This window comes from Neovison vison, chromosome 13, assembly GCF_020171115.1.
Source record: "Neovison vison isolate M4711 chromosome 13, ASM_NN_V1, whole genome shotgun sequence".
In the NCBI taxonomy this organism is placed as follows: domain Eukaryota; kingdom Metazoa; phylum Chordata; class Mammalia; order Carnivora; family Mustelidae; genus Neogale; species Neogale vison.
Window position 1 is genome coordinate 5,115,238 of NC_058103.1, and position 25,436 is coordinate 5,140,673.

The 25,436-nt window shown below is 47.1% G+C and overlaps 1 protein-coding gene across 2 annotated transcripts in view; it reads right to left on the reverse strand.

Moving 5' to 3' along the window:
• Positions 1 to 1,826: 1,826 nt before the first annotated feature.
• The window catches only part of WDR25 (WD repeat domain 25), a 142,813-nt gene continuing 119,203 nt past the window's right edge, over positions 1,827 to 25,436 (reverse strand). For both annotated transcript variants that reach the window (XM_044231355.1, XM_044231354.1), the window contains 3 exons: positions 5,654 to 5,824; positions 3,170 to 3,310; positions 1,827 to 2,288 (listed from right to left, as the gene is read on the reverse strand). In XM_044231355.1, the coding sequence (XP_044087290.1) occupies positions 2,067 to 2,288; positions 3,170 to 3,310; positions 5,654 to 5,824 (534 nt within the window). In that variant the 3' untranslated portion in view covers positions 1,827 to 2,066. The remainder of the gene's footprint in view (positions 2,289 to 3,169; positions 3,311 to 5,653; positions 5,825 to 25,436) is intronic.

The window sequence follows — 25,436 nt, forward strand, 5'->3', positions numbered from 1 at the left end:
TGTGTCAGGGACAGGGAAAACCTCAGGCAGAGCAAAGCACTCTGGATAAAAAGACTGAGAATGACAAGAGCGTGTTAGACACAGAGGTGAGGGGAGAGTCCCTGAAGGCCCACTGTCTACACATCCCATGAGACAGGCAGGGAGCCAGGGGGCACTGGGAGAAATCATGACCCAGCGGAAGGGACAGCAGGAGCAAAGGCCCTGAGGCATCACACCATGGGAGCATCATGAAGGGAGCCATTAGCCTATAAGGGATACCGGTGATATGGGAAGGTTCCATTTCACAGATAAAGTGACCTGAGTCCGGGCACCTAAGATCACTGAACTTTCCACACAGAGCAGGGAACTCATCGGGGCGGGGGGTGAGAAAACAAAACGTGTGGGCGGGAGGCGGAGCAGGGCGGCCACGGGAGGGTGAGGGAGCGAGTGTCCACCACTTGCACCGCGTTCTGAATGGACGTTCGCTTGGCCTCCGCTCCCCTTGCCCCCTGCCAGGCCCAGGGCCTCTTGGGCAGCTCCACTTCTGCAGGGACCAGGGCCTCAGAGCATGGGACATGATTCTCTTTCTTTTCACCAAATAGGCCATTCTTGAGCCTAAAAAAAGAAAGTGCTCCCAACCTGAGCTCCACCAACTTCCAGCCTGGCAGCATACAGAGTCACTGGGCCCCTGCATCCCGCACAAGCCTGGGGGTTCACTTCTCTCAGCAGCCTGAAAAGCAAGTGCCCCCCCAAGTTCAGGCACAGCAGGTGCTACATCCACTCAACACCCACTGCCTGCCAGGTTCCACTGACTGTGGGGCAGGGATGAAGGCTAGAAAAGGAGTCGGCCCTTAGGACAAGCCTGACCTCAGCTACCCTTCCCTCTCCCCAGAATGCCTGACTCATGGACCCCTGAGCAAGCTAGACATACTGAAATAAACATATTTATGCACCAACCCTCTGCAAGCTCCAGATGCCTTTTCCCACCTGTCCGGTTCCCTTCCTAGGACTGGAACCCCTGGTGCAGTGACACCTACCACAGACTTGACCTCCTTGGAGCCGTACAGCAAGCCTGCAGGCAGAGGGTCCTGCCACAGCCTTACAGATGGGGAGAATGAGGCTCAGAGAGGAGACGACTCACAAGGTCTCAGCTGCGCTGACCGCAGAGCTGGCCTGGAACCCAGGTTCTGCAGAGGCAAAGCTGGGTACCCCGTGGCTCCCAGTCCCATGGCTCCCCTGCCCACGGGCCTCCTGGTCGGGTCCTCTGCGCTCCCTCACTGACTGCCCTGCCGGGGATGCCTCCTCACCCGCTCACAGTCTCCCTCCAGCAGGAAGCCTTCCAAAGCCACGGGGACACCCCTGCTCCCCGGCAGTTCCTCACCTACAGTGGATCCTCGGGCTCTCGGGAGGCCCCGATTGTGGCCCTGGTGAGACTTAGTGCTAAGGCTCACCTGCCTATTCAGGCCCCGGGGGGCCAGGTCTTCCTCCCAGCTTAACTCCTCAGGGCTCCCCAGCAGCCTTCTGCACATGCTTCTTCACTGGGATGGTGCGCACACCCTACAGGGAGTGGGACTCCCCGAGCCACGCCTGGTGGGGAGAGAGAGGCAGCCTGGGCCCCGCAACATTGGTGGGGACTGCCGTGCTCCCATACGGAGCTCCTGAGGGCAGCTCTAAGACCCAGAGCCCCCACTGGGCCCCCATGGCCCCAAGAGTCAGGTCCCTCATCAGGTCCTTCATCAGCAGAGGGGGTGCCCCATCTCAAGCTCCCACTGGTCTATCCTGGAGCCCCAGAGGGCCTGAGAGGGCGCAGGCGCAAGGGGGCAGCCAGCACGCATCTGTCGCTGAGATAACCTAAGAAAGAGCGGACACCCACATTTATTGAACAGCCACCTGCCAGCCACTTCCGCTAATGCAGGCCTCACAACCCTGAGGCAAACACGTCTCTGTTCCCATTTTACAGATGTGGAAACCGAGGCTCAGAAGGTTTGACCGGAGGCAACGTCAGCACTTCCTCACCCCCACCCACCCCGAGGAAGAATGGAAGCCCGGGGCCTGGCGGGCATCCAGAAGGCTCTGTACTAGGAGGCTCAGTGCCAGATCTTAACGTCGCCCTCCCAGGAGCAGGTGGCGAGGACAGAGGGCAGCACAGGGTGGAAGGCGGCACCCACACAAGCCTCGGTATGCCCTGGCAGCGTGCGCGCCCGGCTGGCGGTGCGAAAGCTGTACAGCAGGACTCGGCCGTCGGCGCTGCCCGTCACCAGCAGGTCACCGTCCGGGGAGCACTCGCAGCCCACCGCGTAGCCTTCTACCTGCAGAGGGTAACGCAGAGGGTGAGCGGGCCGCACAGCAGCGGCCTCGGCAGGCAGCCCGGGCTCCCTCCATAAGCCCGGGGCCCAGCAAGGAGCCTGCTGCGCGGAGCCGGTTTAGGGGAATGCAGCTGGAATGGCTTCAGCAAAGCTGCGTGTCTGGTCTCTTACCGGCAGCCACGGGGTCCCCCGACCCCTTCTACCCCAGTGAGGCAGGCCTCAGTGGGATAAGGGGACAGATGCAGAAAGAGCCCCCACCCCTGTCCTGTCCTCCCGCCCCCACCCCCATGGCCTGTCCTGTGAGCCATTAAGTCAGGGAAAACCTTTCCTGCCGGGCAGCTGGGGCCTGGACGTAGAGCCGGGGGTGGCCCAGGGCGTTCAGTGAAGACCAGGACACACGGCATGCGTCCCCTGGGAAACAGAAAACCGAAACTACCCAGAAAGAGGGTCTGTGCCCTCTGGGGACCCAGGTCGACCGCGGGAGGCTATGGGGTCAGGGCCCTGTTCTCGAGCCGGGGGATTATGGGGTCAGGGCCCTGCTCTCGAGCCGGGGGATTATGGGGTCAGGGCCCTGCTCTCGAGCCGGGGGATTATGGGGTCAGGGCCCTGCTCTCGAGCCGGGGGATTATGGGGTCAGGGCCCTGCTCTCGAGCCGGGGGATTATGGGGTCAGGGCCCTGCTCTCGAGCCGGGGGATTATGGGGTCAGGGCCCTGCTCTCGAGCAGGGGGATTATGGGGTCAGGGCCCTGCTCTCGAGCCGGGGGATTATGGGGTCAGGGCCCTGCTCTCGAGCCGGGGGATTATGGGGTCAGGGCCCTGTTCTCGAGCCAGGGGATTATGGGGTCAGGGCTCTGCTCTTGAGCAGGGGGCCAGGAACTCAGTACCTTGTGCCCTTCGTAGCGCCGCCTCCTGCTCATCCGGTAGGGCCACACAGCAGAAAAGAGAGCCAGATAGTTGCCATTGGTCTGCGCCAGGAACACAGGCTCCCGGGGGTGCAAGGCGAGGCTGGGACAGGTGTACCTCTCCTGAGAAACAGTGAGGCCACAGAGAGGGTCAGAAAGGCTCCCGCTGCCCCCAGCTCCAACAAACATGCCACCAGCTCTCTACTGGGTCCTCAGGTCCAGCCCCCACACCTGGGCTTCAGGGTCTGTGTGCATTTCCTAGGTCTGTTGTGACAAAATGCCACAAACTTGCTGGCTGAAAACTACTAACATTTACTCTTAGTCTTAGAAGTCAGAGGTCTCACCGGGCTAAAAGCAAAAGTGTCAGCAGAGCCACGTTCCTTCTGGAGATTCGGAGGGTAATCTGTTTTCTTGCCCTTCCTAATATCCCTTGGTTCATGGCCCTAGTGAGGGACTGAAAAATGGCCCCCTAAACTACCTCTATCCCCTGATTCCTGGGCCCTGTAAATGTCACCTTATATGGCAAAAAAAGTGGAAGAGCTGTCTTTGCAGATGTAATTAAGTTAAGCTTCTTGAGGTGGGGATATTATCCCCTAATATTGCCCTAAATGCAATCACACGTGTCCTTAGAGAAGGAAGCCAGGAGATCAGACGTCCAGAGAAGGTGACACAGAGACAGAGCAGAGGGTCTGAAGAAGCGGGGACAGACAGTCCCCCAGAGGCTCCAGACCAAATCTTGACTTGAACCCAGTGAGACTTAGTGGCCATCCAGCCTCCAAAACTGAGAGTGAATCTGTTAGTTTAAGCCACCAGCTCTGAGGTACTTTGCTACAGAGTGACAAGAAACAAGTCCACACACCTCCTCCCGCCTCCACGGGGAGCCCTCAGGGTAGCCGTGACCCCCACACACGGTAACTAGGAGGTGAACGGCCAGGCGAGAAGACGAAGGCACAAAGCAAGTGTTCAAAGCACAAGGCAAGGAACCAGCACTGACAGGCTGGGTCACATGGAAACACCCCCACAAGCTGCCTTCTCAAGGCACCTGTTCTTCCTTTATTCTAAGTGTCGCCCTGAAGCCACACGGTCTAAAAGAGCTCAAACTTGGGGAGCCACGTGGAGAGCAGGTGAAATACAGCCGTGGACTCCTGTGTCCATCGGGGGCGCAGTGGCCATGGCCACCTGCTAACAAGCTCCCCCGCATGCTGCCACCGAGCAGAGCGCCTGCTCAGCCGCCCAGGAAAGGCGGATGTGTGATTTCTAAGAGGGCCAACGGCTGGGGCATTCAGCACTTCCCCCTCCACGACCTGCCCCGGTTTTCTGCACAGGCTGTCGGACGCAGAATGCCAGGTGGCCAGGCGGGCCCATGCAGCCCCCCCACAGCCTGTCCTTGCCGGCGGGTTACACGAGCTCCCTGCAGTAAAGGTGTAGAGGCTGGTTTGCTCAGGGTCATGTAGAAGCTCCAGAGAAAAGGAAAAGCAGGGAAGGGGAGCAGGTATATATGTACACCTAGTATGTATTTTTAAATTCGGCAGAGGGAGGACCAAAGAGATTAGCCATGGCTTAATCAAAATCTTGTAAGATGATGATGACAGACAGGGTGGCAGGGGTGGTGGTGATGATGATGGCGGTGATGATGATGGTGGCGGTGGCGGTGATGGGGATGACAGTGGTGGTGACAGTGGTGGCGGTGGTGGCGGTGGTCGTGGTGGCGGTGATGGTGGCGGTGGTGATGATGGTGATGATGGTGGTTGTGATGATGGTGGTGTTTGGGGGGATGGTGGTGGTGGCAGTGGCGGCGGTGGTGATGATGTTGGATTTGATGGTGGTGACAGTGGTAACAGCTCATGCGCTGATGGAGAGCCCCCTGTGCCTGGAATGTGCTAGATCCTTTATAAGCATCATCTCCTTCAATTCTCAGAAACCCTCTATGAGGTAAATAGCCTTCTTGTCCTCAATTTCCTAAGAGGAAAATGAGAATCAAAGAGGCTACAGGACGGGCTTGTAAGTGGTGAATCCGGGACTCTAAGAGAGGGGGTCTAACCTTGGGTCCCTGCTTGAACTTCCAAGTCACAGCTCCTGCCAAACACACTTAGCAAGGGCGGGACAGAAACCTGTGGGCTGGCTGGGGCGGCAGAGGGAAAGCAGGAGTGTCCTGGGTTGTGTGGCTCTCTTCTACTTATCTGGATGAATGGCCCCGCACACCCTCCCCTGCTGGGTGGCAAGGCCAGACAGAGGAGGACTAGGACAGTCAGGAGGTGCTGTGATCTGGAGCCTCTGGAAAGCTTTCCAGGCAGGCCTGGACCTGGGCTTGTCTCCCTGACCCAAGAGATTTCAAGCACCTGAACGGTCTCTAAAGATTCTGCCGCTAAACCATCCTCACAGGAAGTAACCTGGGATCCCAGCAGCTTAGGGCTACATCCTGCAGCTGAAGCAAAGAGAAAAGCAATGCCAAGCAGGGTTTCTCACGTGGAAAATCTGGTTGGAGATTTTGGCAGAGCTCCGGAAATCCCAGGCAATAATGGTGCGGTCAGCAGAGTCCCGGCTCGAAGCATCTGTGCTGCTCAGGAACTCAGAGCCTTCCTGGAGGAAGAGGATGTCCAAGGTCTGCTGGATGGTCGCCTTGTAGCTTCTCACAACCTGCAAGAGTGGGCACCTATCATGCTGCTGGGCCCCAGGAGTACAGGGCAGGTACGCGCGGGGAGGGCCACCAAGGGCCCAGAGAGCAGGGGGGTCCAGTGAGGGTAGTGCGGGGCTGCTAGGAGATACAGCCTTGCCTACGGCCCTTCCCCACAGACAGTCCTCCCTGTCACGTGCCCACCCACCTACTGACACATGGCCACCATCCACGGGCCACCTAGGGAGGCGTGATGATCTTGCCAATCACGCCAGTCACCTGGAGAGAGCAGCTGGAGACTGAGGAAGTGAGCTCTGGGAAGGACCCATTGCCCAAGGGCACCAAAAGGGCATCAATGATGCCCTTTGACACCAGGCCGTATTTAGTGAGAGGCTCTTGCTTCTAAAGATGTCACATAATTCACACCTCACAAAATTCCAGCCTCTTCTCTCTGGAACAGTAACTGTACTACAGAAAGCCAGAGTCCTTGGAGACCATAAAGCCAGAACCACAGTACACAGAGTAGCTTTAAAGACACTCTTACTTCTTAGCATCACGGCCAGTATTTCACAGCTTCCTGTCTTGTAAACCAATGTGATTAACTGTCAAGCACCTCTGTTTTCTCCAGAGCATTTTACCACAGTCACCCTCCATTCTAAAGCAACTGGTTTAGGTTGGGAGCGGTCCCAGTACAGACAAGTAGCTCCACTTTACAAACGCACAGACAGCACACTCCAGACTGCAACATTCAGCAAGAGGCCAGGACAAGGTGGCCTCTGGCCTTCCTGCAGGTCCTGGCTGGCCTGTTTACCAGCTCCCAGGGCGCCACCATGTGGCCACAGCATAAACACAGTTCTCTGGTCCCTCGCCTGGGGCTCGGAAAGTCTTGACAAATTTTTTTTTAAACTGGAGTTCACAACCTTTAAAATTTTGCAGATATTATTTCCTATCATCCTCTTTTAAATGTGTCTAAGTCAAATTCACATTACATGCAGCACTCTATAAAGTCAGTTTAGGAGTTTTGAGACCCATTATCCAGATGAGGAACACTGAGGCTTAGAGATGTAGGGATATGCTCAAGTCCCACCACCAGGGTGGTGGGCTTTTCCCCATCCCTGCTGCTTCCCTGGGGCCCACAACCCAGTCTCCTACTGGCCACTCCCTACCTCGGTAAATATGGGACAATTTCCCTGGGGAGTGTAAGGACAAATGCTGCTCTTTTCTGAGCCTCTTCAGAAGTAGCCCCTAGCTAAGCTGATTTCAGGAGATTTTGGAGATTTTGGAGCCTGAAGAGCAGTCCCGAGGCAGAAAAGAGAGGGCAGCCCTCCAGGCCTCTGAACACCGGGCAGAAAGCCAACCTGTGGCTGCTCCCCTGCCCTGAGCCTCACAGAGTGTGGACCGGGACGGGAGGCGGCGGCCAGGGGGGCGATGTCTCCCTAGCCCCAGCAGGAGGGGCCCAGCGGGGGTGCGGCTAGCCGAATGCTCCGCCTGCCCAGTCTGAGGCCGGGGCCTGGGGCGGGAGTGCCACACGCCTTCACAGTCTCCAATACCAGCTCCCGTGAGTTTGCGCAACAGTCCATCACAAAAGTGCCTTCCAAGGCAGTGTTTGGAATCTGCTTCGGTGGGAGGGGAGAGAAGAAGAGGGAGCATGCCCCATAATCATGGCCCTGGAGCGATCTCTTTGTCAGCTCCTCCCATCCCAGCATCATTCCAGTCACCCCTCACTTCAGCCACTGCAGGCCTCCACTTGCCTGGGCCTCTTTGTCTTTCTTCCCCTTTCCCCAAAGCCCTCTGCATCACCGCAGCTCAGGTGAGGAGCAGGAAACCCAGAGATGGCTGGGGTAGCAAATACCAAGAGAAGAATACGTCTGGCCCGACTGGCGTCCCTGGCTGTGGCCTGCACACTGGGCAGCTTGTCCTCCCCAGTGGTGGGGGAGGCACAGAGGAGCCCCCAGAGCTACAGCATCTCACAGATAATGGCCCCTAGTGGGTACGCACACATGCCAGGCAGTGCCTATCTCCCCGCAGGGACCGTGAGCTCCGTGGGCAGGTTCCGGCCCACACGCTGCAGCCCTCTCTCTGGCCGCAGCACCCTGATCCCCATAGGGGCTAGGGAAACACCTTTCCTGACCCTGGAAAGGATAGAGGAAGAAGAGGGCTCTCCTTGCCACTTCCGAGTGTCTAGTAAGTGGCAGCCGCTAGGCAGGCGTGCCACATAAATTAGCTCATGACAGCCCCGAGGTAGCTTTTCCCAGAGGGCGGCAAGAGGGTCCAGAGAAAAGCAAGGTGCCAGGGGTCCTCGGCCTGTCCTTGACGGGACTACCCGCAAGCCCACCAACACACCTGCCTCCAAAGACAAACTTTCCAGGAGAATGAAAACCATTGTTCTGTATGTTCCTGAGAGCGGATGGGAACGGCCCAATTCATTAGGGCACCATAAAACTGAATGGCCGAGAAACAAGCCATGTTCTGGGTGATCCCCGCCAATAACGCTGCTCTAAGTGGAAAGCTGACCTTTGAAGTGATCGCCGCTGAACGTGATTTACTCGCCTTCACAACTGCTCCTGCCCCGGGAAAGAGCAGAGGAGCCATTTGTGTGTCTAGCTGGTGGGTTTTATGGTAACCTTAATTACACCGACAGCTGGTGTGTCCCATCCCAGGGGCATGGGACCGCGCGACGCGGCCTAACCAGCTGGATCCAGAAGGGAGCCCTCCTCGGACTCTTCTGGCAGCTGGCGGCCTCTGTCAGGTAAGCAGATACTTGGCTGAAGGCTCTGGCTTTGGGGAAAGTGGGAGACGTAATCCACACCACGACATACTCAGGTATGAAAATCACGCAACATCCCTGAAATCTGACACCTGCTTGGCCCAGCAGACAAACCTGGGAAACTCTGGGCGGACTCTTGATTCATCCAAAGCACAGGCTGCCCTTCCTTGTGTCCCTGCCCGTTCCAAAGTGCGTGGGTTTGAGGCGCAGGCTGGGCTCCAGTCCTGGCCCAGCTGCTGACTTTCTGGATGCCTGGGAGAGTCCCCTCCCTCCGCAGACCTGGCTTTCTGGTCATCACCACAAAGGGCCTGGACTGGCAAAGCAAACCTCAGCCTCTGGGAAAGGAGGAGAAAGGAGGAGGGCTGGGGTGCCCTAGCTCCCTGACCCCAACTCACCACTTCACTGCACCCAAGCCTGAGGAAAGGCAAGGGGACACAGTGCTCTGGCTCCCGTGGGATGCTGTGCTCCCTCAGCATCCCATGAGAGGACCATGAGTTCCTGGGGACCGGCACCTGTCCCATTTCCGGGTCGCCCCTAGGGCAGCACTGGGTCTGCACAGCACAGGCGTTACGAAGCTGAGTTGAACTGATGGCTGGAGGATAAGGGAATGAGTGGCTGCACAAATGGACGAGCGAACAAACAGAAAGCGTGAAAAGCAGGGACTTTAAGGTCACTGGCTCCCAGCGACATCCTGGAACTTGGGGCTGAGCCAACACTTGGGGAGCTGCCACCACTGGCTCCATCAGACATCCTTGGAGAGGACATTCATTCTCAGGGTCCTCCTGTGGTCCTGGACACGGAGACAAAGGAAACCTGACTCTCAAGGAACTCTGAGACCACGGCAGGCGTGGGAGGCAGAAGGATTCCGTCTCGCTCACTGTCACATCACCGCTTGCCCTGTGGAGGCTGGTGGAGGCCTCCCTCCCTGGGAGAGGGCCCAAGCTCTCAGGCAGACACCCCGGAGCCCTGCTGCTGAACTTCACCATCCTGGGCAAACCACGCCTGTCTGCCTCAGCCTCCGCACCTGTAAGGCGAGGAGAGTAATGGGGCCGGCAGCAAACAAAACCAATGTGCCTGGCTCAGTGCTGACCCGCAGATGTCCAGAAATCCTCTCTTCAGGAGCCAGCCAGAACCAGTGTGCCAGCTTGGAGCTATGGGTCCTTGGGCAAGTTTCTTCTCCCCAGAGTTCAATCTCTTCTCCCTGAAAATAAACACTGAGGTCTCTTCAAATGCTAAGATGTCAGGAACTACGCATAAAATAAGGCAGGAGAAGTGAGCAAAGGGCCCCTTTCTGTAGGTGGAGTTCACAGAAGCAGCCAAACACAGAGCACAGTGGACACCAAAAAGGGCTCTGTTAATAAATTTTAAAAGGATCAGAAATTTATGTTAAAAAAAAACATAGAAAAGAGGACCTAAATGAGTTTTTCTACAACCTGGAGCTGGGGGAACCATTCTTAGCCATGACTCTGAGGCCAGAAGCAATGAGAAGAAAAATGGGTTAACCTGGCTACATGAAAATAATACTAATAATTTTAAAAACTATTGCATAGCACCAAAAAAAAGTAAATAAAAATGACAAATGGGAGAAATATTTGCAACTTACGTTAGAGGTAAAGGTTACCATCCCTACTACACAGTTTCTCAAAAATGATGATAAAGACCCAGTAGCTCTACAAAAAAGTGCTAGAGAAGGGAAGAGAGAGTTCACATAAAAGGAAATGTAACTGGTCCTTTGATTTGCTCATAACAAGAGAAATGCAAATTTAAATTACACAGAGGTAGCATTTCTTACCTATCAAATTAGCAAAATCCCAGTTTGACAACACACTCCATTAGGCGCCTGTGGGGCATTAGCTAACTGGACACGCTGTTGACAGAAACACAAAATGATACAATCCCCGTGGAGAGAACTGGGGCAACATCGAGGAAGAACACATGCCTTGTTTCTCAGCAATCTGCAAGACCCAGCAAAGCAACCTGTAGGAACGATCCCAAAGGTCTACTGGCAAAACCCCAAAACGATGTAAGTACCCCACCAATGAAAGCAGCAATACTTATAAAAATAAAAAACTGGAAATAACCCAAATGTATATCTAGAAGGGACCAGTGGAATAAACCTTCGAACACCCACACTCCGGAAGATGATGCAGCCGCCAACAGCGGTGCCTGCCCTGCCCCCCTACTGCGGGGAGGCCTCCAAGGCACACAGTCCCGTAAGAAAAGCCCCAGGTGGCAGAGAAGCAGTGTACAGGTGAACGGAAGTGGGGACAGGAACCTGTGTGTGTGGCTTGCTTCCATTCAAAACAACAGCAAAGGGGCTCCTGGGGGGCTCAGTGGAGTAAAGCCTCTGCCTTCAGCTCAGGTCATGATCCCAGGGTCCTGGGATTGAGCCCCACATCAGGCTCCGTGCTCAGCGGCCAACCTGCTTCCCCTTTTCTCTGCCTGCCTCTCTGCCTACTTGTGCTCTCTGTCTGTCAAACAAATAAAAATAAAATCTTAAAAAAAAAAAAAAAAAAAACCCAGGCCACAGTCGCCAAACTGTGGAAAGAACCAAGATGCCCTTCAACAGACGAATGGATGAGGAACATGTGGTCTATATACACTATGGAGTATGATGCCTCCATCAGAAAGGACGAATACCCAATTTTTGTAGCAACATGGACGGAACTGGAAGAGATTATGCTGAGTGAAATAAGTCAAGCAGAGAGAGTCCATTATCACATGGTTTCACTTATTTGTGGAGCGTAAGAAATAACACGGAGGACAAGGGGAGATGGAGAGGAGAAGGGAGTTGAGGGAAATTGGAAGGGGAGGTGAACCACGAGAGACTATGGACTCTGAAAAACAATCTGAGGGTTTTGAAGGGGCGGAGGGTGGGGGGTTGGGAGAAACAGGTGGTGGGTATTAGAGAGGGCACTGATTGCATGGAGCACTGGGTGTGGTGCAAAAACAATGAACACTGTTACACTGAAAATAAATTAAAAAAAAAAAAAAAAAACCAGCAAGATAAACCAGAAACTAAAGAAGTAAATAAAGGGAGAAAGAGAATGGAGGAGACAGGATTAGAGACAGAAATTAAAGGATGTCTGCAAGGGGCCAAACAGTAAATAGTTAGGGTTCTGGGGACACATACCATGTTACTGCTGCTTACTCCTCTGTGTGCGTGTACATGGGTGCAGGTGTGTGCACACATGTGCAGGCATGTGTATGCTGAAGCCATTCTTCTTTTAGGATTGTATTTATTTTAGAGAGAGAGTACATGCAAGCACAAGGGGGAGGGGCAGGAGAGAGAGAGGATCCCCAGCAGATGCCCTGCTGAGTGTGAAGCCCGACAGCGGGGCTCAATGTCCCAGCCCTGAGACCATGCATGACCTGATCGGAAATCAAGAGCTGGGACACTTAACCGACTGTGCCACCAGGCACCCCTAGAAACCATTCTTAGCTCAAGGACCGTACCAAGCCGGTGGCAGGCCAGAGAGGGCCTACAAGCTATAGGTTTTCCAGTTTCTCCTCTAGACTCATGTACATATTTTATAAAACAACAATGCAACCAAATTAACATAAAGCAGGCTCTAGATGTGAAAGTAAAATTAAGCGAAGAAAACTAACCGTGTGTTGAGCTGGTAGCTTAACCACACAAACGGGATTTATTTTGAGACACTAAAGCTCACTAATATAATGGCACATCCTTGGTTGAATACACATTCTGAACAGAAAATCAGTAATTTGATGGTAGATCCCAACTGGACATGCTCCGCAGATCAAAAAACCCACACGAAACCTTAAAAAAACCTGTCTTCAGTCATCGCACAGCTCATGTTGATATATATCCCCCGAATTGTGCAAAGGCAGATAGAAATAAAAATTTCCAGTATAAAAAAGAAAAAATACATAAAACCAAAGAAGTTAAAGAAAAATTCTATAATCTTAAATTTGAACTGAGGGGGGAAAAATCAGTATTTTTTCTTTTTTAAGATTTTATTTTTAAGTAATCTCCATACCCCACACAGGGCTTAAACTTACAACCCCGAGATCAAGAGTCACATGCTCCGTCGACCGAGCCAGCCCAGTGCCCATGATGTATTTTTTCTTAACAGCAAAAACCTATCCTAGCTCTGTCCACAGAAGGGGCCTAGAAACAAGGAGCAACCACACCACTCATACTATGGCCTCTAAACCCTGCCAAACCCAGAAGTGACAGATGACAGACCTCAGCACCACAATAGTGGCTGTATCTGTCTAGCATATGTTTAAGAACGTAAAGGAAAGCGGCGCACCTGGGTGGCTCAGTCGGTGGAGCACTGACTCTTGATTTCTGCTCAGATCATGATCTCAGAGCTGTGGGACTGAGCCCCACTGTCATGTTCCGCGCTGCTTAAAATTCTCTCCCTCTGCCCTTCCCCATCCCAACGTGTGGAAGGAACGCTCTCCCTCTTAAAAAAAGGAGGGGGAGGGAGTGAGGGACACTGGGGAGGGTCTGTGCTATGGTGAGTGCTGTGAATTGTGTAAGACGGATGAATCACAGACCTGCACCCCTGAAACAAATAATACATTATATGTTAATTTTTAAAATTAATAAATGATAATTTAAAAACAGAAAAAAAGAAAAAGACAAGGGTAGAGGCAAAAGTGACCATGGTCGGTAGACACGTGGAGGATGTAGGAATCCCCCACTAAACTTCTAGGGATGAAATACACAATGTTTGAGGTGAAAAAACACATTAGATGGGATTAACAGCAGATGAGATGCTGCCAAAAAAAATAGTGAACTAGAAGACAGAACAATTGAAATTATTCAAAACATAGCAAAGAGGGGAAAAAAAGACTGGATTTAAATATGAAATCTACTTTTAACCCCAAATGGAATAAGCCTGTTATGGCTTCTTATTCTCTCCTACCAATTATAACTAAAAGCTCTGGACAAAATTCAAGAAGCAACTACTTAAAGGCTTTAAAGAGTAAATAATAGCAAGTAGGCTGGGGAGGGAAATAAAAATTTGAAAGCTAAGGGCCTAGATTTGTGGGGTTTGGGGAAGGGCTTTTAACTCCTGACTTTGACAAATGGACTTACTGTATTAAGGAACTACATAGTGACCATGGACAGCAAAAATTCTGAAATAAATCTGTCATTCTGGTCAAAGGAACAAGAAAATGGGCCCTTGTAAGTCAGAGGGTACGGGGAAAATTTAAAAATATATCCACTTGCTCTGCTACCCGGACCCAACACCAGCCCCAACCGCAGGACCACAGTGCTCTGAGGGTGCAGCACAGTACCCAAAACTCAGACACAAAACATCTGAATAGAGGATCTGGGGGAAAGGGCCTTTATTATAACAACCATAAGGGGAGAACCGCATTGCTTTTCTCCTCTACTCTCTCTGGCTGCTTCGCCTTGAAAGGAATCCCAGTTAGTATATACCATGGCGAGGCAGAAGGCTAACAGTCTGAGACAATGCCATCTCTCTGCCAGAAGAACCAGGGAAGGACACCCTGGGGCCAGACGGTGTGGGAGAAATTCCAAAGAGGAGAGAGCTGAGAATCCTCTAGCTCTGTGTCTGAGCCGACATGCACCGCAGGACAATCCCTAAGCAATACAGTCACAGACACAATCACAGAAGCACAACTGAAAACAGGAGAAGCAAAATATCATATAACCACTGCCCAAGTCTGAAACTAACCCCTTCATGGCCCAGCACCACAAAGGGTCGGAACACTGCAATGAAAATGGAGCCACGGCCTAATGAAAGAAAGAACTTGGAGTCTGAATCTAATGTGGTTAGTTGCTGCTAAGACAAACAAATCACTATTCTCCATAGGACTTTAATAGGACCCAGGATCTTACCATATAATATTCAAAATATGCAGGATATATTCTGAAGTAACTAGACATATAAAGAACCAGGAAAATGTAAATAGTAACCAGCACAAAAGAGAAATGACAGATGTCAGCCCTGAAGTGACCCAGACACTGGAATTACAAGACACATTTAAATAGTGACTATAATGATCCCCAATGACATAAGATAAACATTCTTTTTCCAAAACAATATTTTATTATTTATTTGACAGAAAGAGAGAGAGTGTACAAGCAGGAGGAACAGGTGAGGGAGAAACAGGCTCCCCACTGAAAAGGGAACCTGATGCAGGCCTCAATCTCAGAACCCTGGGATCATGACCTGAGCCAAAGGCAGATGCTTAACCGACAGAGCCACCCAGGTGCCCCAGGAAATACGTATTTTTTTTTAAATAGAAAAATTTAGAACTGGAAAAAAAAAATCATAGAATAAGTTCAATAACAAAATGGAAGTGACAAAAGAAAGACTCTGTGAACCTGAAGACAGATCGACAGGAATGATACAATCTGAAAAAAAAATTATTAATAGGCCCTTAGGAACCTGTGGGATAATACCAAAAACTTAAGTATTTTTGTCACTGGAGTTCCTAAAGGAAAGGGGAAAGACAGCAGTGCAGAAGAATATATATGCTTGTTGACTGAGAGTACCCAAATTTGGCAAAAGGCATAAACTTAGAGTCAAGAGGCCCGCAAGCCACGAAGAGGATAGCAAGGAAAATCAAGCCCCGACACATCACAATAACACAGCTGGAAAGCTAAATGAGAAACCTTGAAAGCACCGGGAGAGAAACGAAGCATCACAGGGAGCAATCTGAAGGACTAGGGGTATCAGAAACTGGGGCGGCCAGGAGACTGCGGACACAGGGAAGTGGTGACAGGGTGGGCGCCAGCGCAAGATGCTACAGACGAAAGCACGTCTCTGGGAACGAAGGGGAGATAAAGACTCTCACAGATGAAGAAAAGCTAAGTAGATGTATCATCAGCAGACCTGCTCTCTCTACAACAAATGCCAGCCGGGTGCCCTGAAACACATTTTTTAAAAGATTATTTATTTATTTTTTATTTGACAGAGAAATCACAAGTAGGCAGAGAGGCAGGCAGAGAGAGGGGGGAAGCAGCCCCCCCACCGAGAGAGAGCCTGATGCGGGGCCTGATCCCAGGAGCCTGGGATCATGACCTGAGCCGAAGGCAGAGGCTTAACCCAATGAGCCACCCAGGTGCCCCCGGAAACACATTTTAAATACAAAGATAGAAATAGGTTAAAAGTGGGGCACCTGGGTGGCGCAGTGGGCTAAAGCCTCTGCCTTCGGCTCAGGTCGTGATCTCAGGGTCCTGGAATCGAGCCCCGCATCAGGCTTCTGCTCAGCAGGGAGCCTGCTTCCTCCTCTCTCTCTGCCTGCTTCTCTGCCTACTTGTGATCTCCCTCTGTCAAATAAACAAAAATAAAAATAAAAAAATCTTAAAAAGAAATAGATTAAAAGTAAAAACATGGAAAAGATATGTCATGCTAACAGTAATCAAAGTAAATCAGGAACCCCTAGGTTAATAACAGACAGAGGAGATTTCAGAATAAAGAATATCACCAGGGATAAAGAAAGTCTTTCATAATGATTATAGAGTCAATTCATCAGGGAAACATAACAATCCTCAATGGTTATGAACCTAACAGAGCCTCAAAATAAATGAAGGAAAACTAATAGAACTTAAAAAGGGAATAAGACAAATTCACTCTTCTAGTCACATATTTCAACCAGCTGCTCTTAACTAAGAGAACAAACGGTCAGAAATATCAGAAAGGATACAGAGGACTTGAGTAACACAATTTGCCAACTCAACCTGATTGAGACGTCTACCATACTACTCTCAACAGGAGAATAAACATTATTTTCAATTACACACGGAACATTTACCAACGTAGAACACATTCTAGAACGTCAAACAAGTCTCAATAAACTTAAAAGGATTCAAACACACAATGTATGTTCTGTACCACAATGGAATTAAAAATCAATAAAAGATATCTAGAAAATTCCCAAGTATTCAGATTCTAAACAGCACACTCCTGTAATAATCCAGGGAGCAAGAAGAAATTTAAAAAGCTATTAGAGGGGCACCTGGGTGGCTCAGTGGGTTAAGCATCTGCCTTCAGCTCAGGTCATGATCTCAGGGTCCTGGGATCGAGTCCCATATCGGGCTCTCTGCTCAGCAGGGAGCCTGCTTCCCCCTCTCTCTCTCTGTCTGCCTCTCTGCCTACTTTTAATCTCTCTCTGTCAAATAAATAAATAAAATCTTTAAAAAAAATAAAAATCTATTAGAAAGTATTTTTAACTGAATAAAACTGAAACCACAATATATCAACAGTTGCGTTAACATTAACGTAGTTGTGACTTCCAGAGGGAAATTAACGTAACAATCCCCCTTTCCCACGGTTTTGCTTCCCAGAGCTTCAGTCACCGAGGTCAGCTGTGGTCCAGGTGGAGATGATCCCCCTTCTGGCCTACTGTCAGGAGGTCAGTGGTAGCCTAACGCTACCGTCACATGCCCAAGTCACTCATTTCACCTTATCATTTTATCATCCCACATCATCACAAGAAAAAGAAGGGGAAGTACAATATAGTAAGATATTTTGAGAAAGAGACCACATTGACATAACTATTATATTGCTATATTATTAGTTATTATTGCTAATCTATTACTGTGCCTAATTTATAAATTAAACTTTATCATAAGCATGTATGTATAGGGAAAAACACAGTATATCGTATATACACGGTTCAGTCCCATTGTGGTTTCAGGCATCCACTGGAGGTCTTGGAACACACCCGTCATGGACAAGGGGGAGAGCTCCTGTGGCACTGAAGATCTATGTTAGAAAAGAACAAAAGTCTCAACTTCTAATTTAAGAAACTAAAAGAAGAATACAAAGTTAAACCCAAGGTTTAAGCAGAAGGAAATAATTAAGAAAAGAAATCATTAAGTTTTTAAAAGGAAAAGAAACAAAGAAAAATCAATGAAACAAAAATCTGGTACTTTGGAAAGGTCAACGAAATTAACAAGGCTCTAGACAATTTATGCCAAAAAATTAGATAACTTTGATGAAAGAAAAAAACTTCTTGAAGGATACAAACTACCAAAGTCGCTCAGAGAGAAAGAGAACACTGGAATAATCCTGTATTTATTAAATAAATTTTGTCTGAGGTTTCAAATCTTCTCCAAAAGAAAATTTCAGGCTAAGACAACTTCACTAGTCACTTCCAGAAAATAGAGAAGAAATAATAGCAATTCTAAATAAACTCTTCCAGCAAACTGGGGAGAAAGGAACAATGCCAAAGTCATTCTATGAGGCCAGCATTGCCCTGATACCAAAAGGAGACAAAGATATTACCAGAGAAGGAAAGAGCAAAGATCCCTTTGAACACGGATGTGAAGATTCTTCACACATTTTAGCCAACAGAATCCCAAATGATACAAAGGGGATAATAAGTCATGATCAAGTGGCATTTATCCCAAGAATGCAAGGTCATTTTAATAACTGAAAAATCTATTGACAAAACCTACCACATTAACTGAGTAAGTAGGGAAAACATACTATCCCTCAAAAGATGTCAGAAAAGCAACTGACAAAATCCAACATTCATTCACAATAACAACTCTCAACAAACTAGGGATAAAAGGGAAAGTCCTGAAATTCACAGGGGCAGCTACAAAAACACATAGCTAACGTATGTAACCGTGAAAAAGAATGAATACTTCCCCTCTAATACCAAGAACAAGGTAAGGATGTCCACCTCGCCTCTTCATTTCAACACAGGTCTGGAGGCTTAAGCCAGTGCACTAAGCTGGAAGGAAGGGACAGAATGCAGCATCGGAGGGAGGAGGAAAAGGCATCCAGATTGGAAAAAAAGAATTAAAGTTGCCTTTATTCACAGATGACATGATCATCTTTGCAGAAAATACAATATCTACAAAAAAGCAACTAGAAATAATAAATGACTTAGAGTTATGGAATTCAAGATGAATACACAAAAATAGGTGTATTTCCATATACCACCAATATACAATTAGAAACTTAAAATAGTGTAAAAATATAAATACGTAAGGATAAGACTAACAACAATGTGGAAGAGCTATACAGTGAAAACTACAAGACACTGGTGAAAGAAATTAAACTAGATATATTCTTTTAAAGATTTATTCATTTTAGAGAGAGAGAGAGTGTTCATAGACATGTGGGGGGTGGGTAGGAGCAGAGGGAGAGAGAAGCAGAGAAACAGACTCCCCACTGAGCGCAGAGCCCTAGGTAGGGCTCAATCCCAGGACCCTGAGATCATGGCCTAAGCCAAAATCCAGTTGGACATTTAACAGACTGAGCCACCCAGGCACTCCAAACTAGATTTAAATAAATGGAGAAGTATACTATGCTTCTGGATTGAAAGACTCGAAACTGTTAAGAATTCAATTCTCCAGAACTGGTTGGTAGATTACATACAATATCGTTCAAAGTTCAAGCAGGCCTTTTGGGGTAGAAAATTGACAACGTGGTTATAAAACTGAAATATAAGTGCAAAGAACCTAGAATAGTCAAAACAATTTTGAACAAGAAAAAAATTGGAAGACTTCTACTACCTGATTTCAAGACTCATTAGATGTAAATAATGAGAAAGATTAAAAGAAAACGATGGGGTATTGGTGTAAAGACAAAGTAAGTAACGGGAGAGAAGATATAAAAACAGACCTACCCAGGGACACCTGAGTGGCTCAGTTGGTTAAGCAGCTGCCTTCGGCTCAGGTCATGATCCCAAAGTCCTGGGATCGATCAAGTCCCGTATCAGGCTCTTTGCTCAGCAGGGAGCCTGCTTCTCTCTCTGCCTCTGCCTGCCATTCTGCATGCTTGTGCTTTCCAACAAATAAATATAGTCTAAAACAAAAAATAGACCTAGACATATTCAGTCAAGAATTTTCCCATAGTTACAAAGGTATGGGTATTGTTTGCAACAAATGTTGCAGGAATACTGAATATCCACGTGCAAAACCAGGAATTTCTATCCATTACCTCGTACGATGTACAGAAATTAATATGAGATGGACCACAAATTAATATAAAGCCCAAAACTATACAACCTCTGCTACTAAACACAGAAGCAAATCTTGGTGGCCTTAGGTGAGGCAAAGTTTGCTTAGACATGACACTAACAGCATGATCAGAAAAGAAAAACAATGAGAAATTAAACTTCATCAAAAATTTTAAATTCTCTTCCAAAAATACATTTAAAACGAAAATATAACCCACGTACTGGGAGGAAGTATTTGCAAATCATACATGTGATAAACATATATATAGAACTCTCAAAACTCAGTAACACAAAAACAGTCTTTTTTTTTTTAAAATGGACAAGACACTTAAGACATTCATCAAAAAAATACACAGATGGCAAAGAAGCTCATGAAAAGATGTACAACATCATTAGTCATTTGGGAAATGCAAATGAAAACCATAGGGAGATGCCACTACACTTATTTCAGAATGGCCAAAATTTAAAGGGCCTATCATAGCAAGTGTTGGCTATGACACAGAGCTGTGGGACCCTCACACAATGTTTGTGGGACTGTAAAACAGTGCAACCATCTGGAAAACTGAAATTTTCTTTAAAAGTTAAATATATACTAGGATATGACCTAGACATTCTAATCCTAGATATTTATCCAATATCTTGGTCTGCTCGGGCTGCCATAAAGAGGTACCACAGTCTGGGGCTTAAATAACAGACATTTATTATCTCACAACCCTGAAGGCTGGGAGTCTAAGATCAAGGTGCCGGCAGGGCTGGTTTCTGCTGAGGCCTCTCTCCTTGGCTTAAAGACTGACTTCTTGCCGTGTCCCCATGTGGCCTTTTCTCTGCAGCACAGAGAAAGCTCTGTTGTCCCTTCCTCTTCTTTTAAATACATGGGTCCTATTTTGGATTAGGGCCTCACCTTTATGACCTTATTTAACTTGAATTACCTCTTTAAAGGCCCTATACAGCCACACTAGAGGTTAGGGCTTTAACATATGAATGGGAGAGGGGCACAATGTAATCTGTAACACCCAAAGAAATGAAAACATGTATTCACAAAAAGGCTTGTACGTGAATGTTTATAGTTACTTTATTTGTAATAACCAAAAGCTGGAAACAACTCAATGTCCATCAGCAGTAAATAAGTACACTATGGTATATCCTTACTGTGGAACCCACCTATCAATATGATGGGATAAACTATTATTTGTACATACAATAACTTGGATCAACCTCAAAATAAAATAACTATGCTGAATTGGGGGGAAAGCCACCTTTAAAAAAGAGTACATACCCTATGACTATATTTACACAAAAAATCCTAAAAAATGGAAACTAATTTATAATGACAAAACAGATAGATCCGTGGTACCTGAAGACAAGTGTAATCCATGGAGGGGCAGGAGAAGAAATTACAAAGGAGCCCAAAAATGTTTACAGAGGATGGATATATCACTTAATTTGACTGTGCGGACGGTTCCATGGATGTATACATATGTCAAAACTTACCAAACTGTAGACTTCAAATATGCAGTTTAAAGTAAGTCAATTATACTTCCATAAAGGTATTTTCACGAAGGGCTGACATGGAAAAAATGAAGGCAAGATAAAGATTTTTTTTTTTTTTTTTTTTTGATAAACAAAAACTGAGATAATTCGCCACCAGGAAGTCTGTACTAAAAGAAATGCTAAAGTAAGTTCTTCAAACTGGGGGAATGAAAAATAATAAATTAATAGTAGCAACAGACAGATGAAATATAATAGTAAATGAATGAATGAACAAGAATAATAATATAAAGTAATGAAACAAGGGTAGCTGGGTGGCTCCGTCAGTTAAGTGCCTTCAGCTCAGGTCGTGATCCCAGGGTCCTGGGATGAAGCCTTGTAGCTCTCACTTGCTCTTTCTCTCTCTCTCAAGTAAATAAACAGAATCTTTTATTCCTAAAGATTACTTTTATTTTTAAAGATTTTATTTATTTGAGAGAGAGCATGAGAGTGAAAACAGAGGGAGAGGGAGAAGCAGGCTCCCCATTGAGCAGGAAGCCTGATATGGGGCTCAATTCCAGGACCTGGGACCATGACCTGAGCCAAAGGCAGATGTTTAACTAATTGAGCTACCCAGGCCCTCCCAAATAAATAAAATATTAAAAAGGGGCGCCTGGGTGGTTCAGTCAGTTAAGCGTCGGCCTTTGTTCAGCTCAGGTCATGATCCCAGGGTCTTGGGTTCAACCCATACATCGGGCTCTCTGCTCAACGGACAGCCTGCTTCTCCCTCTGCCTGCTGCTACCCCTGCTTGTGCTCTCTCTCTCTCCCTTGTTCTCTCTGTCAAATAAATAAATATAATCTTTTTAAAAAATAAGATAAGATAGGGGCACCTGGGTGGCTCAGTGGGTTAAACCTCTGCCTTTGGCTCAGGTCATGGTCTCAGGGTCCTGGGATGGAGCCCCGCATCGGGCTCCCTGCTTGGGAGCCTGCTTCCCCCTCTCTCTCTGCCTGCCTCTCTGCCTCCTTGTGATCTCTGTCTGTCTTTAAAAAAAAAAAAATAAGATAAAATAAAATCTTAAAAAATAGTAATGAAATAATGTTAAGACCAATTTGAGGCCAACACATTTAACAACTTAGATGAAATGGAATAATTTCTTGAAAGAAAAAAGTTACAAAGTGACCAAAGAAGAAACAGAATACCTGAACAGCCCTATATATACCTTTAAATTTTTTTTGTAATTAAAAATCTTCCAACAAAGAAAACCCTAGGTCCCGATGCCCTCACTGGTGAATTCCATCAAACATTAAGGAGGAAATAACACCACTCCTACGCAAACATTCAGGGAGTAGGTGATGAGAGATTTCTCCACTCATTTTTTTGAGGCCAATATTAATCTCACATCAAAACAAGATGAACACAACACAAGAAAAAAGTATAAGCCAATAATCCTCATGAACAAAAATATAAAATCCTTAACAAATTATTAGCAACTAGAATTATCCATATATTAAAAAAATAATACATCATGACCAAGCAAGGTTTATTCCAGAAATGCATGGTTTATGTAACATTTCTTTAAAAAAATCAATGTAATTCACCATATTAACTGAATATAGGAAAAAATACAGATGTGGTAAAATCATTTGACAAAGTTTAACACCAATATATGGTTTAAAAAAAAAAAAACCTTCAGAAAACTAAGAATTGAAAGTAACGCCCTTCAACTGACTCAGGATATTTACCCCAAACCCATATCTAATATCATTCTTAATGATGAAAGGCTGAATGCTTTCCCCATAAGGTAGGAACAAGACAAGGATGTTCACTCTCACCACTTTTATTCAATATTGTACTGGAGATGCTAGTTATTGAAATACAGTAAGAAAAAGAAATAAATGCATAACCACTGGAAAGGAAGCTAAAACTGTATTATTCACAATGTGATTGTGTATGTGAAAATTCCTAAATAATCCATGAAAAAGCTATTAGGACTAAGACATAAATTTAGTAAAGTCACAGGACACAATGTTACGAAAGTTAATAGTATTTCTATATATTAGCAATAAACAATTGGAAAATGAAATTTAAAATAAAATTCTATTCACAATAGTATCCCAAACAACAAAATACAAAGGCATAATTGTAATACCGTATGTCCAACATCTAAACACTGGAAACTACAAAACATGGTTCAGGGAAACTAAAGAAGAGCTAAATGAATAGAGAGAGATGGTACGCTCATGGATGAGAGAACTCAATACTGGTAAGATGTCAATTCTCTCAAAACTGGTCTGTAAATTAGACACAATCCTAATCAAAATACCAGCAGGCTTTCCCCCATCTTTTGCAAGCAACTGACAAGGTGACTACAGAATTGAAATGGGAATATAAAGAACCTAGAATAGCCAGAACAATTTTGAAAAAGAAAAAGTTGGAGGACTTGCACTGCCAAAATGCAAACACTGCTACAATGCCATGGTAACCAAGAAAATGTGGTCAAGCAATCAACGGAACAGAAATGAGTACCCAGAAAGACACTCATGCTTACATGGTCAGCTGATTATCAACCAAAGATCCAAAAACAATCTAAATGAAAAGGAATGTCTTTTCAACAAATGGTGCTAAAACAACAGAGTATTTCACACAACAAAAATATAGGAAGAGGGGCGCCTGGGTGGCTCAGTGGGTTAAGTCTCTGCCTTCGGCTCAGGTCATGATCTCAGGGTCTCTGCTCAGCAGGGAGCCCGCTTCCCCGTCCACACCCCGCCTGCCTCCCTGCCTACCTGTGATCTCTCTCTCTGTGTCAAATAAATAAATAAAATCTTTAAAAAAATTATATATATATAGAAGAAAACTTACCATACACAACAATTAACTCAAAAGGATCACAGACCTGAAAATACAAGCAAAAGTGTGGAATACTTTATTTTTTTTTTAAGTAATCTCTGCGTTCAACATGGAGCTCGAACTCACCACCCTGAGATCAAGAGTCGCTCCCCTGACGGAGCTGGCCAGGTGCCCCGACAGTGTGAAACCTTTAGAAGAAAACATAGGAGAAAATGTTCGCAACCTCAGAGCAGGCAAAAATCTCTTAGATACAACACAGGAAACCATGGAAGGGATGGAAACAACCAAAGAATATACAAAGAACTCCTAGAACGACTACCTGTCCTTCACCACCACCACCATCGTCATCATCATACGTGGGTCAGAGATTTGAATAGACCCTTCATAGAAGAGAGTCAATATTCAAACCCACGAATCAAGAATGTGAAATTAAAACCACAAGCAGACATCACTGCGCACCCGGTACTGTGACTACAGTGGAAAAGACTGACAAGGCCAAGGGCTGATGAGAGTGTGGAGCAAGTGAAACTTCCCCACACTGCTAATAAGAAACAGCGCGCCGGTTTATCATAGGGTGACACATACACATGGCATACCACTTAGCAATTACACTCTCAGTTACTGACCAAGAGAAATGGACAGAAACATCCACGCAAAGACTTGCTCATGGATACTCATAGCAGCTTCACTTACGACAACCAAACACTGGAAACAACCCAAACTGTCCACAAACAGGTAATGTAGGCACAAACACATAACCACCCACGGAACACGACTTGGCAATCACAAGGAATCCTGATACATACAATACGGACAGGCACGGAACACACGTGACCTGAGAGAAGCCAGATATCAAAGGACACCTGCTATAGGGTTCCAATTATATAAAAGTCTAGAAAAATGCAGACTGCTGTTTAGTGACAGAAAGTGGATCAGTGGTTGCCTCAGAGATGAAGGACAGGGAGGGCAGGAGAGAACTTGTGGTGATAGAAATATTCTGGATCCTGCCTGGGGTGGTGGCTCCACGGACGGACGCGGCCGTCACACCGTGCACGTAGACGCATGGCAGGTACGGCATGTAAGTGATACTGCTGTCGAGCTCATTAAAAAAAAAAAGACACCTAGGTATCTTACGGTTTTGGGTGCAACTGTAAATGAGATGGACTCCTTAATTTCTCTTTCTTCTGTCTTGTTGTTGATTCTATATCCTGACATTTTACCAAATTCCTGTACAAGTTCTGGCAGTGGTGCAGCCACTCTGGAAAACAGCATGGAGGTTCCTCAAAAAGTTGAAAATAGAACTACCCTACGACCCAGCAATCACACTACTGGGTACTTACCCTAAAGATACAAACGTAGTGATCCAAAGGGACACGTGCACCTGAATGTTTATAGCAGCAATGTCCACAACAGCCAAACTATGGAAAGAGCCTAGGTGTCCATCAACAGATGAATGGATAAAGATGTGGTGTATATATACAATGGAATACTACGCAGCCATCAAAAGAAATGAGATCTTGTCATTTGCAACCACGTGGATGGAACTAGAGGGCATTATGCTGAGTGAAATAAGTCAATCGGAGAAAGACAATCTTCATATGATCTCCCTGATACGAGGAATTTGAG